The 15,705-nt window shown below is 49.4% G+C and overlaps 1 protein-coding gene across 1 annotated transcript; it reads left to right on the forward strand.

Moving 5' to 3' along the window:
• Positions 1 to 1,262: 1,262 nt before the first annotated feature.
• C3H5orf49 (chromosome 3 C5orf49 homolog) lies at positions 1,263 to 15,705 on the forward strand. Its single transcript, XM_032625642.1, has 3 exons — positions 1,263 to 1,409; positions 13,528 to 13,644; positions 15,526 to 15,705. The coding sequence occupies exons 1-3, from the start codon at positions 1,263 to 1,265 to the stop codon at positions 15,703 to 15,705; spliced, it is 444 nt and encodes a 147-aa protein (XP_032481533.1).

Genomic DNA, 15,705 nt, shown 5'->3' on the forward strand with positions numbered 1-15,705 from the left:
TGGGAACAAGAAATAAAAAGCGCCTTCATGTTGAACTGCAGGTGGTTCTGAGAGGCTGCTCCAGGCTCCTCAGAAAGTCTTGGGCAAGGTCGAGCTCCAGCTGCCCTCAGGGGTGACCTTGAGAATTCAGCCTTATACAGACTTCCCTGCTGCACTCACTCCTCTGGTCCCTCCTGCCTGCTCCTTGGAATTACCTCCCAAATAAAGCAAGAACATCCAAGCCCTTGTCTCAGACTCACCTTTAGAAGGTACACAAGCAATTATGGCAGCTGTATTCCGTACTGAGTCACCAAGTATCTGTTGAGTACCTACTGTGTGCCAGACTTGAGCCATCAGAGAGAGTGTATGTGTGCAACCATGCCCTGTGCAGCTGTCAGTCTGGTGCAGAACAAATTGAAATTGAAATCGAAGCTAACAGAAGCACGTCCACACAGCTGTGGAAAAGGGTTTTTCAATGAAACGATTTCGGTCTCACTTTTAACTGAGGTCTCAAGATAATTGGTGTCGACTTCTCCCATTTTGCAAAGTGTGAGATCAGATCACCTGTGCAAGGCTTGTGAAGACTCCTGACCGTTAGCTGAGCTCCTATATCCGGTCTTTAAAAGAGATTGGAGAGGTTGAAAGTGGCAGTGGACTATAAGAGTTTTTTTGATTTTTTTTTTTTTCCTTTGCTGGTGCTTTTATGAGGACCTCTGCCCAGGGGAGGATGAGAGCAAGGTTGCCAGAAAGTTTTACATTACACACGCGGCCCTCTCTATCTTCTTACTGAGCAGCACTGTCCCAGACCCTCTTCAAGTTACTTGCGTTTTCACACCTATCACCTATCTTCGTCACCAGTCTGTCAGATCCCAGTGGACAAGGGCTGCGTGGTTCAAGGCTACATCCCCAGCGCCGGCACTCAGTAGGTGCAAGGTCATTAACTGCCCAGCGAACAATGGTCTCTGAGTGAACGAACCGACACTGCGTGGAGAAGGGTAAGCAGGTGGAAAGTGCGGATCCCAGTGGTGCCTCCCACCCGGGAACCCTGCAGCGGCTTTAGCAAGTGAGGCTCCCCCGACGCTCCAAGAAAGAAAGACCCGGGTGTGCACAGAGGTGCCGGGGGGCGGGGGAGGGTCGGCCCCACCCCCTCCCCGCCCCGCAGTCCAGCCTAGCTTTGTGCCCCCTCGGTTTCCAGGCAACGGCCGAACGCGGGCGCCGGGCAGCCTGCGGCGGGCGGACTGGGACCGGGCCCCTCGGCGGGCGGGACCGAGCACTGCGGCCGGATGGAGGACGACGAGGAGGAGATCACCGCCGCCACGCTGCGGGGCAAGCCCCGGCCGCCGCCCATCTCCGCGCTGTCCGCCTTCAGCTACGTCCCGCCGCGGCGCCAGGACCCCAAGGAGTACAGCTACTACTACCGCCAGGGCAGGGTGAGCGGCCCGGGGCGGGGCGGGGCGGGCGGGGCGGGCTGGAGAGCAGGGATGGGAGGTAGGTAGGGGGGAATTGAGGGCGGCGCTACACTGCGGGGGAGGGGCCAGGGAGGTGCTGGGGGCGGGGCTGCAGTCCGGGGAGGGGACCGGGGGAGGAGGGAGAATAGGGCCGGGATCACACTGCCCAGGAGGGTGCTGGGGGCGGGGTCACACTGCCTGGGAGGGGACGCGGGGAGGGGAGATGGGACGGGGCTACCCTGCGGGGAGGGTGCTGGGGGCGGGATTTCACTGCTAGGAAGGGGTCCTGGGGGCATGGCCGCACTATCCCGGAGGGGCCTGGGGGAGGGGAATGGGGCATCTCCGGGGAGGGCGTTAGAGGGAGAAGGGATGGGGCGGGGCTACACTGCCCGGGAGGATGCTGGGGGCGGGGTTACACTGCCGGCGAGGGCTTCTGGGGGCGGGGCTGCAGGCCGGGGCCGCCCCGCGGAGTGTGGAGGGCCGGGGAGGTGGGGCTGCAGATTCAGGTTAGGGCTCCGGGGGCGGGGCTGCACAGAAGAGCTGGGGCGGGCTTGAGCGGCACTACCTGTGCGGAGTTCGGGGCGGGGCGCAGGGAGTCGGGGGGCGTACGGGTCAAAGGGGGTGGGAGGGTGGGAGAGTGGCCTCCCTCTGGGGCTCCTAGACCCGAGTACCGCGACTACGACCACCGGCGTAAGGTGGACCCCCGCGCCCCCCACGAGAGCATGGGCAGGCGCGGAGCCGGGTGTGGGGATGGGGGGAGGGGAAAAACGCTCACCTGGAAGGGGGCTGCGAGGCCGGGCGTGCGGGCTGGGCGGCCGGGATTGCTCAGCGGGTGTTCGGAGCCCTTTAGGGGTGGGTTAGGGCCGAGTTTTCCCCCGGGAAGTGAGGGAGAGCCCGTGGGCTTCTACTCCTTCTGCCGGGAGCAGCAAGGTGAGCCTGATGCCCAGGATCTGGAGGAGGGTCGCAGGAGCGCGGGGCCACCCAGCCGGCAGGGGCACCGCTGCTTCTGGGGTCTGCCTGCCGCAGGCCTGGGCCGGCCCGAAAACAGCCACTACCTGAAGGCTTTCGCCGCAGGGACTGCGCCCGGACCGCCCAGGGCGCGGAAACCCTCCTAGAAGCCCGCCTGCGAACAAGGAAACCTCGAGGCAGGGCTGAACTGCCGCTGGCAGGGAGAGCGCCGCTAGGAGCGTCCCAGGATTGTGGCCGGGCCTCACCAGGCACACACGAGTCGTGGGGAAAGCCTGAGGGTCTGCGAAGGCCACCCTGCAGCCGAAGCAGGAAGAAAAGCGAAAGGAAAAGAAACATTCAGAATTTGTGGGGGTCGCTTATTCCTTTCTTCTCCATGTTTTTCCTAAAAGTCTCCATCCAGTGTCTTGTACTGTACGTTGCTGCAGTCTGTCTTGCAGCTGGGGAAGCAGGGGCATCATTATTAAAAGGCGCATTGATTGGAGATGCTCAGCCTGCAGTGATAAGGGGTGGCCTGAAGAGGGATCTATAACCAAGTGCCTGGGAGGAAGGAGGTCTTTCCCTCCTGATGTGTGAGGTGTTCCCACCAAACACATCCTTTTCTTCTCCCTACCCACAATCCACAGAGCCCAAGTGAATCCCCATTTAGATCAGGTCAGCACACATTTGAGTACTTGCCACACGTGAAAGGATACCACGGAGCTTAGCCGTGCAAACAGAAGCAGTAGTTTCTAGTTTAGACAACTGTAAGGGGTTGAACCGTGTCCCCCTATTATTCTTATGTTAGAGTCCTAATCCCCTGCACCTCAGAATGTGACTTTATTAGGTGACAGGGTCTTTACAGAGGTAATCAAAGTGAGGTCATTAGTGGGGGGCCCTGATCCACAATGACTGCCATCTAAGAAAAGAGGCAATTTGGGCACAGAGATAGACCTGCGTAGAGGGGAAATGATGTGAATGGACAGGGAGAAGACAGCTGTCTGTAAGCCAAGGACAGAGGCTGGGGACAGATCCTTCCCTCACGGCCCTCAGAAGGAACCAGCTCTGCTGGCACCTTGATCTCCGACTTTGGCCATCAGAACTGTGAGACAGTGTATGTCTGTTGCTTAGACCCTGGTTCTGGGTACTTCGTGTTTTGGCAGCCCCAGCAAACCGACACATAAACCTCAGCCAGGAGGATCTCTTGTATCTGGTAGCGCCTCTCTGCTTGACTTTGACGATATGGAAGGACAAAAGGACAGGAGGAAGAAAGGGGACGCCTGTAGCTCATCTGTCCTTGCCTCCCTGTTTCCTGACTGGCCCGGGCTTGAATATCTCTGCTAACCATTAAGACAGGAATGGGATTGAGAGCAGTGGTTCCCAACCTCACAGCCACCATGGACCTCATGTCTTTTCCTCCCATGAGCAGTATATTTTGAAAGAACTTCTTGCCAGTGAGTTTATGAGTCACGCATAGCATTAATGCACAGCATGAGAGAACCAGCCAAAAATCAAGGAGTCTTGATGTTTTAAGTTGGTCCACGCTGTTTTATTGGAAGTATATAAGTATTATCCGGCTTCTTGACATAATGAAAAAATTCACAGTACACCATTTTATGTGTATCTTTGAGGGGTCTTATTGATTACCACTTTGAGGCTATAGGGAAATAAGATAAAGGATTAAGCAGGTGGGGGCCAAGATACATATCTGTCAGAGAAAAAAGCCAGGGTGCAGGATCCCGCTAAGGACTCTGGGCAAATGGGTTTGGGCCTGGGGAGACTGAAGCTCTGAATCAGATGGATTTACCCATCCAGCCACTAGAGCTGTGGGTGCCGGAAAAAGCAGAGAAGACCCCTCTACCCCCTGTGGGCCAAACACTACCAAGGGAAAAGGGGCAGAGTTGAGTTTGGCAGACTCAGTTTATTCTTCCTAAATTCACCAATCTGACACATGGCTCCACCTTTCTGGGGCCAAATCAACCAAGGGGCAGAGAGACGCGCAAGGTATGAGGTGACCAGGGTTCTGTACTTGGAAGCAGATATGAAGTAGGCAAGAAGTGTACCCCTCTGGTGCAGGGGCCATGCATAGGAAGCCTCCTGGGCCAAATCTGCCCTGCCACCTGAATTAAGAAAGTTTTATTAAAACACAGTCACATGCCCATGTGTATAGTATTGTCAGTGGCAACCACACAGAGTTGAATAGTTGCAACAGTGACCATGACACGTGCAAAGCCTAAAACAGTGACTATATGTCCCTTTACAGAAAATGCTTGCCAACATCTGCTCTGATGCCTTACTGCCAATGGAGGGATGGGCCTTAGACAAATTAATGCAAAGTAGATTTTAAGAAAAAAAATTCAGTACTATTGATAGCTGGGGTCACAGGCAAATTCAAGTCCTGAGGCCTTTAGCGTCACAGGGAAAAAAATGATGCAGGAGAAAGGTTAACAACTAAATAAAAAAGCCTTCAAAGCAGCAAGAACAACAAAAGACATTTCAAAGTCCATTTGCAAGCCAGCTACCAATGGCAATAATGACCTTGTATGTGCTGGTATTCAATCAGCTACAGGATTCCAGAAGCTGATTCTCTGACCTTGAGATCATTTGGACTAAAAAGGATGAACTCTGTATCACAGATTTGCTGGGGTCTCACCTGCCCCTAAATTCTTTGTAAATAATTCCAGGCCCTGCTCAAAGCTGGGAAGAAACATTGCAAAAGTAGCTCTTAAGTCAGTTGCTGTGTGTCACACTCACCGGTTAGTTCCTTAGTAGCACAGGCCCAGGAGTCCTGCATTATTAGTCCTCTGTGTTATTAGTTCAAGTCACAGACCAAACACTCTGTCTCACCTTGCCCATCTCGGGATCAGGGATTGAACAGCACCAAAGGCATGGAGCTCTTATGAGAATTAATTTAATTAATGGGTGGAAAGTGGCACATAGTAAGCCCAATGTAAGAAGAGCTCTTCTTATTATTTGTTCTTCTTAGTGATGATTAGAGTTTCCTTTCATTGAGGGACCGGTCCTGGGGCCTTTTATCCTCCATCTTGTTCACTGTTGGAAATTAACACAGGTGAGGCAGGCAGTCTGCGTGTCAGTCTGGTGGTTCCTGATGTTCTATAAGGCATCTCCCCTGCAGGAGCCCAAAGTCAAAGCTCTTGCAGCAGCATGCTTCTTTAAAGCCCCAGTAATACCCTGGATCTTAAGACAGATTTGTCCTCTAAAGCTACCAGTGAAAATGCTATCAAGTGCTGTCCTGCTCCCTAGGGAGCCTCTAGCAGTGTGGGCTTTTTCTACGAAATAGTGTTCCATAGATTCAGTTCAATGGTGTTTTTAAATTACTTCTTTCTTCTTCTGCCTCGTGCAACATTTCTGCTACTGAAATGGAAAGGCTAAGTCAAAGGAGAATGCCCTTTTATGACAGTTTTGATTAAATTTCTCAAAGTCTAAAAGTTACATTAAAAAAAAAATCTTAGGCAGTTTTAGAATATGCTTTCCTTCATGCTAATGTGAATTGTGGGTAGCTGTGTCTTGAGTGAAGCTTTGCTCAGAAAATCTAACCTTAGTGTTGGTGGGATTAGCCGACTTTCTGTGACGGTGTGTGGTGGAGAGAAAGAGGCAAGGGGCTGACTGTTTATTTACCCTCCTGATACTGAATTTCCTTTGCCTCGTGCAGCCAAGCGCTTGGTAAGCATAATGATGGGTGTTGACTGCACAGAGGTGCAAAGGGGTGTCCCTATGCCCACATCCAGGATACAGGAAGCGTTAAATACCAGCTCCCCAAGCCCTTCCTGGACCCTCTTCATCTTTAGGCATCAAGTACATCTGCCATACAGGCTTGGCCACTCCTAGGGGCTGTGGAGGACACATGAGCTCCAGTTCTGTTGCTGGGCCACCTGTCAAAATCTAGGCAAGTTTCTCTCTCTTATCCATCTTGCACCTGCATGCCCTCCAGTCCCAATGTGTACTAGCCAAATGCAAGTATGCCCGCCCCGCCCCCTGCCCACCAAGACACACTCCCCATCCTGCCTGATCTTCTCCTTTGCATGTGTTAGTATCTAACCTACTAAATATTTTACTTGGTTATCTTGTTGGTTTTTTCTCTCCTATTGAAATATGAGCTCCATGAGGGCAGGGATTTATTTGTGTGACTTCTCTATCCTCAGCGATAGAAAGAGTGCCCACAGTCTCATAGTTGGTGCGTCACAAATAGCCGCTGATGGACCGGTAAGGATGAATAAATGGATGCGGACTTTTTAAGCAGAGAGACAAGTCACCGATTGATGAGCTTAGCTTCTTAGATTAAACAGAGGTTTCCTTTTGGATTATCTGCTGTTTGGGTTATCCTTGACCTTGCTCTTCTCCTCGGGGGACTAAACTCGGGAGTGGACTCTGGTTGCCTCTCTCTGTCTGGGCTGGCTGCACTTGTACTGTTCAGTGACCTGCCCTTGGGAACTTAAGGCCTGGAGGGTGGGGCTGAGTGTCTTCCTCCAGGGCAGGTGGAAGGGGGGCAGGTCACCCAAGAGGGAGAAAGGAGTGAGAGGAGAGAGGTCATGTGTGCCCTTCCAGCGGAAGTGATTCCTCTGGAAGGAAACACCAGGAATAGGGAATTTCCTACCCGTTGGTCCCTACCAGTCATGACCACCCATGTGAGCACACGGTGCATGCCTTTCCACATGCGTTTATGAATGCAGTCATGTGTGTCACACTTTAAAATATAAGAACATGTTCACACACGATCACGCATCTACGTGTATATATTTGCAGCATGCTCTTTTCATTTAACAGTGTATCTCAGACATTTTTTTCAAAACCATCCCCTTTTAAGAAGTACAACAAGCAAATGATACATGAAAACAAACAGCATTTTCCCCAATATATTTGACCAAGTGACAACATGTAAGACTAGATTCAGGTTTCAGCCCCCGTGGATGGCCCTTTCTTCCTTGATGTGAATTGCTGGGGGGCAGGGGGCGGAAGAGGGGGCGAATGGGGAGCTGGTAACAATGGCAGAGAGAAGGCAACTGGCTTCATTCTTATTAAATTGGTAAACTATTCAGATTATTTGGAAAGTTATGAAAATTTCCCAAATTTGTGATCTTAACACACCAGAGAGGAAACACAATCTTTGCCACAAACCAAAGAGAATAGTTGAGTATTGTCCTTTTAAAAAAGTTATCATTATGTCCTTGACAAGCTACATTTCTTCTGAGAGATAGAATTTTGAACAATATTAAAATTTATGAAAACATACTCCTTAAGCTTCATACACTGCTTGACTCCCAAGGAGAAGCACTGAATCTATCAGAAGTAAAATGAGGCCCTTATGAATCAAAGAAAACCATTTTCAGTTACCTTGGGAATTTTCAGTTTTAAAAGTAGGTCACAAAGCTCTGGGTAGGCAAACAGTACCTGAAAGCCTCCAGGTGAGAGGTAGCAGTACTATGGCCCCTGAGGAGAGGAGATGAGAGTAGCTCGGTCATAACATTATTAATAAAGGTGGGCTAGGATGTGCTATGCAAACAAATGGACCCCAAACCCTGAGAGTCTTAACTAGTGGTGTGTCAGAGCCTGATCATACTGACAAAGAGGGGATTTTTAGCATCTCTTCTGAACTCTGCATTCAATTGGAAGCCTGAAATTGGCCATGATGGGAGTATTTACACCACAGAAATTAGCAAACACTACAAATCAGGTCTTTTTTCTCCAGAGAGCAGGTTGTTAACATAAGTGCACCGGTGGCCTTAAGCATATAAACATAACATAATGAAATACAGCCTAACATGTATGTTTCTCCTGGGCGGGTCTTCTTAATGCAGTTAACTTGGGAAACTGAGCTTCTCTGTTTTAGTGACTCCATTATTGCCAGGGCCTGGGAATCTTTGGGACTTTGGGTCTTTCCCTGGATCCTTTAAATTGCTGGTCAGTGAGCAAGGAGAGAGAGTGTGGAGGCCTGCTGTGAGTTTCTTAGGGACCAGGCCTAGGAGACGGCGCCCACTGGTTTCACCCACATTCCCTGGCCAGAGCTGGTCACTTGGCCCTGGCCTAATTGTGATGGAAACTTACAATGAAGAATGCATTAATATTCAAAATGCTCTGAAAGGGAGGAGAAAATAAAGAACTTGAATCTCAGTTTGCTCAAAATCTTCCCCCAACTATTTGTGTGAGAGTTTGTGTAACTTCTGGGAGGAAGACAGCTTCCAAGTTTGGGAGGAGGCACTGGGTATAATAAAGCCCACAACCCCAGAAGAGACAGCCCCCAGGCCCCCTGTGGGCTGGAGGTGGTAGGCTAGGACTTCTTCCTTGTTTATGAACTTGCATTAGTCATGATAAGCTAGGTTATGCTGCAGTAACAAACAACCCCCAAAGTCTCAGTGGCCTGAAACAAAGCTTATTTCTCATGCTAAGCGTCCAACAGGGATCAGAAGGGTGACCCTGCCCAGTACCATCCCTCAGTGGCCACCGTGGAAGCTGCTAACGCCTCAGTCTTAAGCTTCAGGAGTCCCTGGCACCAGCTCTTAAATACTTCCGATCGAAGAGTCACACGTCACCTCTATGCACCACTCGTTGGTTAGAACTGGGCTCATGATTTCACTAACCTAAAGGAGAGGGAAGATTAATCCTCTGTGTAGTCAGTAGAGGAGCACTGAATATTGGTGATGTCTGCCAAGCCAGTAGGTGTACCGATTCAGTTTATCTGAGCAGAGTGTGCCATGGTTGGGTCTCTGGTTCCACTGCAATAACCTTTGTACTATCTCTATCCTTACTTTCCATCATTCAAAAGATGGCTACTTCTCCTTATCGTGTATGTTGTTAGAGCTGCTGTAACAAAGTACTACAGACCTGGCTGCTTAAACAACAGAAGTTTATTGTCTCACAGTTTCTGGAGGCTAGACATCTGAAATCAAGGTGCTGGCAGAGTTGGTCCCTTCTGAGGCTGTGAGGGAGAAGCTGGCCCCCCGCCTCTCTCCTTAGCTCAGCTGTCTTCTCCCTGTGTCTCTTCATATCATCTTCACTTTCTGCCTATTTGTGTCTGTGTGCAAATTCTTTTAATAAGGGCACCAGTCTTATTGGATTAGGGACCCACCCTATCCGAGTCTGACCTCAACTAATTACGCCTTCAGTAATCTCATTTCCAAATAAGGTCATGTTCTGAGGTACTAGGGGTTGGGACTTCAACATATGAATTTAACACACAGGGAGCTTACTCCCCAGTGGCCTTGGCTACAGTGGTGTGGTCCCTCCTGTCAACTTCATTTGCATCCACTTGTTACCCCCAGGCCAGACAAAAGCTGATCTTTCCTTCTTTGATGCTACTGTACTTTGTACATACCTCTGTTCCTCCCTGGGTGTTATGTTGAGATATTTTAATTAGTGGGTTTATTTCCATTCTCAGCCTTTAGGTGGTCTCCTTTAAAGTAGGGTCTCCCTATTTCTGTTCCAGAGTTTAGGACAGTGCCTGGCACAAAGTAGACCCAACGTGCTTTGGAGGCTGAAAACTGAAGGCCCCCACTTGTCTTATGGCATCAGCCCAGGGCTATAGACTGGAGTGATTTTTCAGTGTTAAGAGTAAGGGTCACCATAGGGAAACTGATGGTGGGTGATCAGACACCACGACCAGAATAAGACCAGAATACATTATAACGATACTCAAAACACAAAGGAGCTAAGGAAATCATGAGAGAAAAATAAAGGGGCTCTGCTTTGCCTTAAAAAAAAAAAAAAGTCATCTGTGAAATAGAGGAAATCCCTTGAGAGATTTTAATAGCAAAATATCAGGAACCCAGAAGCTCTGTTTTGTGGCAGCATCTAAATCCAGTTTGGCTTTTCTTAATATCATTTTGCTTCAAATCATAAAGGAATAAAAAGGACCGAAAGAAGAAAGATTAATAATTAAAATCCGGGAAACCCCAGATTTTTGGTTTGATTAGGATTTGGAAATGGACAGTCACATTACTAAGTAAGGCTGCCTGCTTGGTGATGGATTATTTTTTTCTTATTTTTCAATGATAGAAAAAAAACTCGTTTTTACTCTGGAAAGTCCTGAGTAGGCAAAATCCCCACACAGAAGACTTAAAGATTCTGATCACATCCGTCAGCAGTAAGATTTCTAATAAAGACTCTTCTAAGATATAGTAGGCTGTTGGTACCTAATCCTGGGGATGGGAGTCCGGCATTGCTGCTCATAGATCTTACTTTCATAGAGTATTTTAGGAGACCCAATTAGAATGACAAGAAATAGGCATTATTCTGTAAAGCTGCATATTGCAGTGGGTTTCTCCATCATAGGGGACAGAATGAAGCAAGACTTCCTTCCTCGTTCAGGTAACAGCGATGGCATTCTCATTCTGTTCTTGAGTTCGTTCCTCCCTCTTTAGTCTTTCTCCCAGGACAAGTCCAAGGACCCCAGGGGCTTACTCAGTTCAGGAGGGGCAGGCAGGAATGGGCCACCTGCACAGGAAGCCAGCACAAGGGGGATCCCTGTTTCCCCTTCTGTCAGGGCTGCCCCCTTGTGGTGGGGCTGAGCTGCACACCAGGGAGCAGCTTACTCACTGCAGGGAGCAGAGACTGGCCGCTGGCCTCCTCCTCTCTGGCCCAAAGTTCTCAGGGTGCAGAAGGGCTCTGGCTGCAGGTGCAGCTCCCACTCAGGTGCTCGGTCCTAGGAAACCAGGTTATTCTGTTGCCCACGGCAGCTCTTTCCCGAAACACACCCATTTCACAGGTCAGTCAGGCCAGGAGGGATTCCAGTGACAATGGAAAATCTACATTATGACCAAGAGCCCAGCCTACATTACCGTGTAAATGCAGGTGATGTAGGGGTGATGGGGTTTCAAGTTACTGTTCGTGTCTGCCTCTGCCAGGCCTGGCCAGTAGCTCTGAACCCCAAAGGGAAGGGTCTGCATTGCAATACCCCCTTTACAGAAGGCGAGATGCTCTTTTGGAGAATTTGTGTCCCACCATCCCAGCAGAGTGGGTGGCATCCTTGAGCTTCTGCTGTGTCTCTGCCGGACCCGCTGGCCTGGTAGCTTACCCAGAAAAAGGTTTCCTGTGAGGTTTGCTTAATCTCTCTAGGCTAGAAGTGAGCACCCAGCCAACCCCACCAGCTTCTGCTTCTGTGGACATCCTATACACTGATGTTAAAGATACTGAGATTTCTTCTTCATTTCCTGAAGGTTTTTTAAGTTTGAATTTTATTTGATAAGCAAATGTCTGATTTTTACATGGGCAAAGTGATGGATATTTTCTTTGTGATATGTCCCCATTGCTTTCTTGCCTAGGAGGTCCCTTGTGGGTTTTCCTTTCAGTTATTTTTCTAATCCATCCAGAGTTTACTTTTGTCCATAGTGTGCTGTGAAGACCCAGCTTTCTTTTTCTTTTTTTTCCCAAAGAGCTAGCCAATGTTCACAGTACCAAAAGCTGAATAATGTATCACCTCTCCACTGATTTGGGTCTTTTGCTTTTTAATCCCATGAGTACAAGGTTACCTTCAGGAGGTTGTAGGGTGTAGGTGACCTTCAGGAGGTGTGAAAGTCAGGGCCGGCCAAACCAATGCGTGCACAGGCCCAGCAGCTGAGTGGGGGAGAGAAGACAAAGCCAAGAAGAAGCTCCTGCGAGGTGACCTCATTAAATGACCATCAGGGCACGGATTCAGAAGCCATGGCTCCTGTCTCTAGTCACTTGGAGTGACTCGGAACGTAGGCAAACCAGGATTCCAGCATCACTGAATAAGTGCCTTGAACATGGTGCCACTGAAATTCTGAAGAACTTGAAAATAATGGCGTTGTTTTCCTGACTAGATGGTTAATGGCACCAGGACAGCAGCCGTGTCTGAGTTATCTTCAAACCTTCCCGAGCTGAAGTGGCACGTCGTGCACAGGATAGATGAGCTGTGAAGGAGTTTTCACGGCTGGGCTGAAGCTACATCACACTCCAGCCATATCTGCTGTTGTCAGCAGCTCTTGAGTTCCCACACTGAGAATGGGCGGGATGTGTTTTCCAACAGACTGCACACAATGTGCATCCTTTTCACCGTTACCTTCTACCTCTGTGTCCTTCCGTCGGAGGGGACTCTTCTAGCATTACTATTCAGGATAAAAGCAAACAAGCAAGCAGAGGTTAGAGGGCCCGCAATCCCAAATTCCAGTGAGGTGGTGCATCTGCCTTTGCTGCTGGAGGATTCAAGGCAGCTGGCACTGGGCTGGAGGAACAGAAATGACAGGCCTGACTTACAAGGCGAAGATTAAAGATCAGCTAACACGTGGATTTCTTTTCCTTTTACTAGTTACCAAATGAGGCAGTTTTATTTTTGTAGTAAGAAAAATTGGGGATAAAAAAATGGAGATGTTACAGATGGCAGCTCTGTTAATGGGATCATTTTCTAACACATTAGAGCTGTGCGTGTGAGTATTTTATACTATGTTTGGATATATGTGTATATTATACATATGTATATATACACATATATAACATATACCAAATATATGTGTTCATATACATATGAATTACAGTTTTTATAGCTGCCACATATGATTAAAGAAAATATTTCTCTCTAGAGAGGGAGAACTTCTATTTGGGTATATTGTCCTAGTATTCAGTTATTGTTAGTTTTTCAAAGCAGTACAAGCCTATTATACAAAATTTGAGAAATTCAAGAAAAGTGGAAATGAAGGAGAGGGACTTCCCTGGCGGTCCAGTGGTTAAGACTCCAAGCTTCCACTGCAGGGGGCACGGGTTCGATCCCTGGTCAGGGAGCTAAGACCCCACGTGCCACGGGGCATGGCCAAAAAAAAAAAAAAAAAAAAGAGGGGAAACACATATATTGAGTGGATTATCATAATTTTAAGACTTGAGCCCTAGGGTGGAGTCAGGGAGAGCCAGGAGCCTCCTCTGGGAAGGAGGAGTCTGTAACAGTCTAGGAAAAGTGTCCCTGGAAATATCTCCACCCTGTCGGGCCTCTCAGAAACTTGGGGCCTTGCGTCCCTGCTCTGGTCACTGCCCGAGGGGTGGTGACCTTCCCCATACACGTTCGGTGCAGTCGGGGAATCTCTATACATCTCCACTCTTCATCAGGGGGAGAGTTTGGGCTCTCAAGCCGCATGAAGCTTCCACAGCTCAGCCCTTGAATAAACCATGGCTTTCTTTCTCTTTTTATTCCCAGACTGGAATCATTTCCCTCTATGACTGTGTTTTTAAGAGGAACCCAGGTTATAATCAGAAATTGCACCGAGACGACAGAGAACATGCAAAAAGCCTGGGACTTCACGTTAACGAGGAGGTAATAGTAAGGCGGGGTATCGCTGGGTGTGAACAGATTCACTGTGTGTGTGTTTATTTAGCACCGTGTGCAGTTGGCTGCACGTAACTCGCCTTTGTGAGGCTCTCCTCTGTCTCACTGTGCCAGGAAGTGAAGACCAAGCTACTGTCACAGCTCACTCCATTCTGCCATGTTAAACTGTGTATTAATTTTTGTGACTGTTGGTTAGTCCTCTAGAATGTAACAGTTCCATGACAGCAAAACTCAAGAGTTCTTTTCAATAGATAAATAGGTCTTTGCTTAACCTCCCAGGCCTGGCTATCATAGTTCTAAGAACACTGGCCTTCCAGGGATGAAACCACACATGCAAGAAAGAGTATTTCTCCCAAGTTACCAGGCCACTGTATGTACCACATACGGCTCAGTTCTTCTTTTATCTCTGCATGGTTTTCTGAGAGGAAGGGCTTTGCTTCTCGTCAGCTGCACAGGGTGGGTGGTGACCAACAGAGGGAACCAAACTCACAGGGTGAGAAGGTCAGGCTCACAGCAGGTAGAGGGGGTTGGGTGGTGGGTTGGAGGTGTGGGCGTAGAGAGGGGGGTTGATAGGGATGGGGGTGGGGGAAGGAGGCTGTGCATCCCCTTGGCATGGTCGAGCCGACCTGCCACTGGGTTAGACCCTCTTCCACGCTAGGACATTGTCTCTTTAAATCTGATCCGAGGACAGTATGTTTATTAAAATCTGGATTCTGTATTAATATCATAATCTTTATACAATACACAGAAATCTGGATGAAAAAGCTTCTGGTGGGATTCCTTTTTGGATCAGAGGATTTTTGCCTGTGGCAGCTAATGTTTAAGAATACCATCGTGTCACTTTCAAAGAAACTTTTAACTGCTGTGGAATTAAGTGGTGGAGGTACTATGAAGTATCACCACTTAAGTCACTGACATTAACTTTGTTTTTCTGTTGTTTTGGTCTGAGTTAATTCATTCCAAGTTGGTAGTGAAGTTAGTGCTTTTCTCTCATAAGCACACGCCTGGCCTAACTTAGATCCAGTCAGAGTTTTTGAGCATCTCCCATGTGCCACTGAGTATAAAGGGAAGAAAACAGAAGTGTCTATCCTCCTAGAGCTGACATTCCCATGAGGAGACAGAAAAGTAAAAGCCAAATAAATAATGACCTGGATGTCAGGTATTGATAAGTGGTATGCAGAGAAATACAGCCTTTTAAGGGGATGGAGAAAATGAAAGGGATGAAGGGGGCTGGGGACATGATGGGGGGCCTGGGGAGATGAGGGTGTCTGGGGGATGGAGCATGGGGAGATGGGGGATAGGGGAGATGAGAGGTCTGGGGAGATGGTAGATCTGGGGAGATGAGAGGTCTGGGGAGATGGGAGATCTGGGGAGATGAGAGGTCTGGGGAGATGGGAGGTCTGGGGAGATGGGAGATCTGGGGAGATGGGAGATCTGGGAAGATGGGAGGTCTGGGGAGATGAGAGGTCTGGGGAGATGGGAGATCTGGGGAGATGAGAGGTCTGGGGAGATGAGAGGTCGGGGGAGATGGGAGATCTGGGGAGATGTGTATCTGGGAGAAGGAAGAAGGTGGACAGAAGACAGGCAGTAGGAGCTCGGGGAGAAGGGAGAAGACGGGGAGGAACAGGACCCTGAAGTCAGTGGGTACCTGTTGCCCCGTGCGAGACCTTGGTCTTTCCTCTGAAAGACTTGAGGACAGTGGCAGGCCCTGAGCAGAGGGGACAGGGTGTGAATTGGTTAAAGAGGTCCCCCTCCCCCGGCGTCAGTGTGGAGGGGTCCTAAGAAGCCAGGTGGAGGTGGGGCGCAGATGCGCGGCACGCGGGCTGGACAGGTAAGAGCGCTCTGCTCCCTGACCCTCACCCCCAACAGGAGCGCGAGAGGCCAGTGTGGGTGCTGACGTCTTCTGTCTATGGGCGGCGCATCCACCAGCCTGTGGAGCCCCCGAACCGGGATCACAGACGCGCCGGCCACGTGAAGGCCGACTTCTACCGGAAGAACGACATCCCCAGCATCAAGGCTCCCGGCTTCGGTCACATTTCTCCGGCCTGA

Source organism: Phocoena sinus, chromosome 3, assembly GCF_008692025.1.
Source record: "Phocoena sinus isolate mPhoSin1 chromosome 3, mPhoSin1.pri, whole genome shotgun sequence".
In the NCBI taxonomy this organism is placed as follows: Eukaryota; Metazoa; Chordata; class Mammalia; order Artiodactyla; family Phocoenidae; genus Phocoena; species Phocoena sinus.

Bases quoted from the DNA above. Each gene is read 5' to 3' on its own strand.
- C3H5orf49 (XM_032625642.1), top strand. From the start codon at position 1,263: ATGGAGGACGACGAGGAGGAGATCACCGCCGCCACGCTGCGGGGCAAG. The intron at 1,410-13,527 runs GTGAGCGGCCCG...TTTTATTCCCAG, and splicing joins ACTACTACCGCCAGGGCAGG to ACTGGAATCATTTCCCTCTA. The intron at 13,645-15,525 runs GTAATAGTAAGG...CACCCCCAACAG, and splicing joins GACTTCACGTTAACGAGGAG to GAGCGCGAGAGGCCAGTGTG.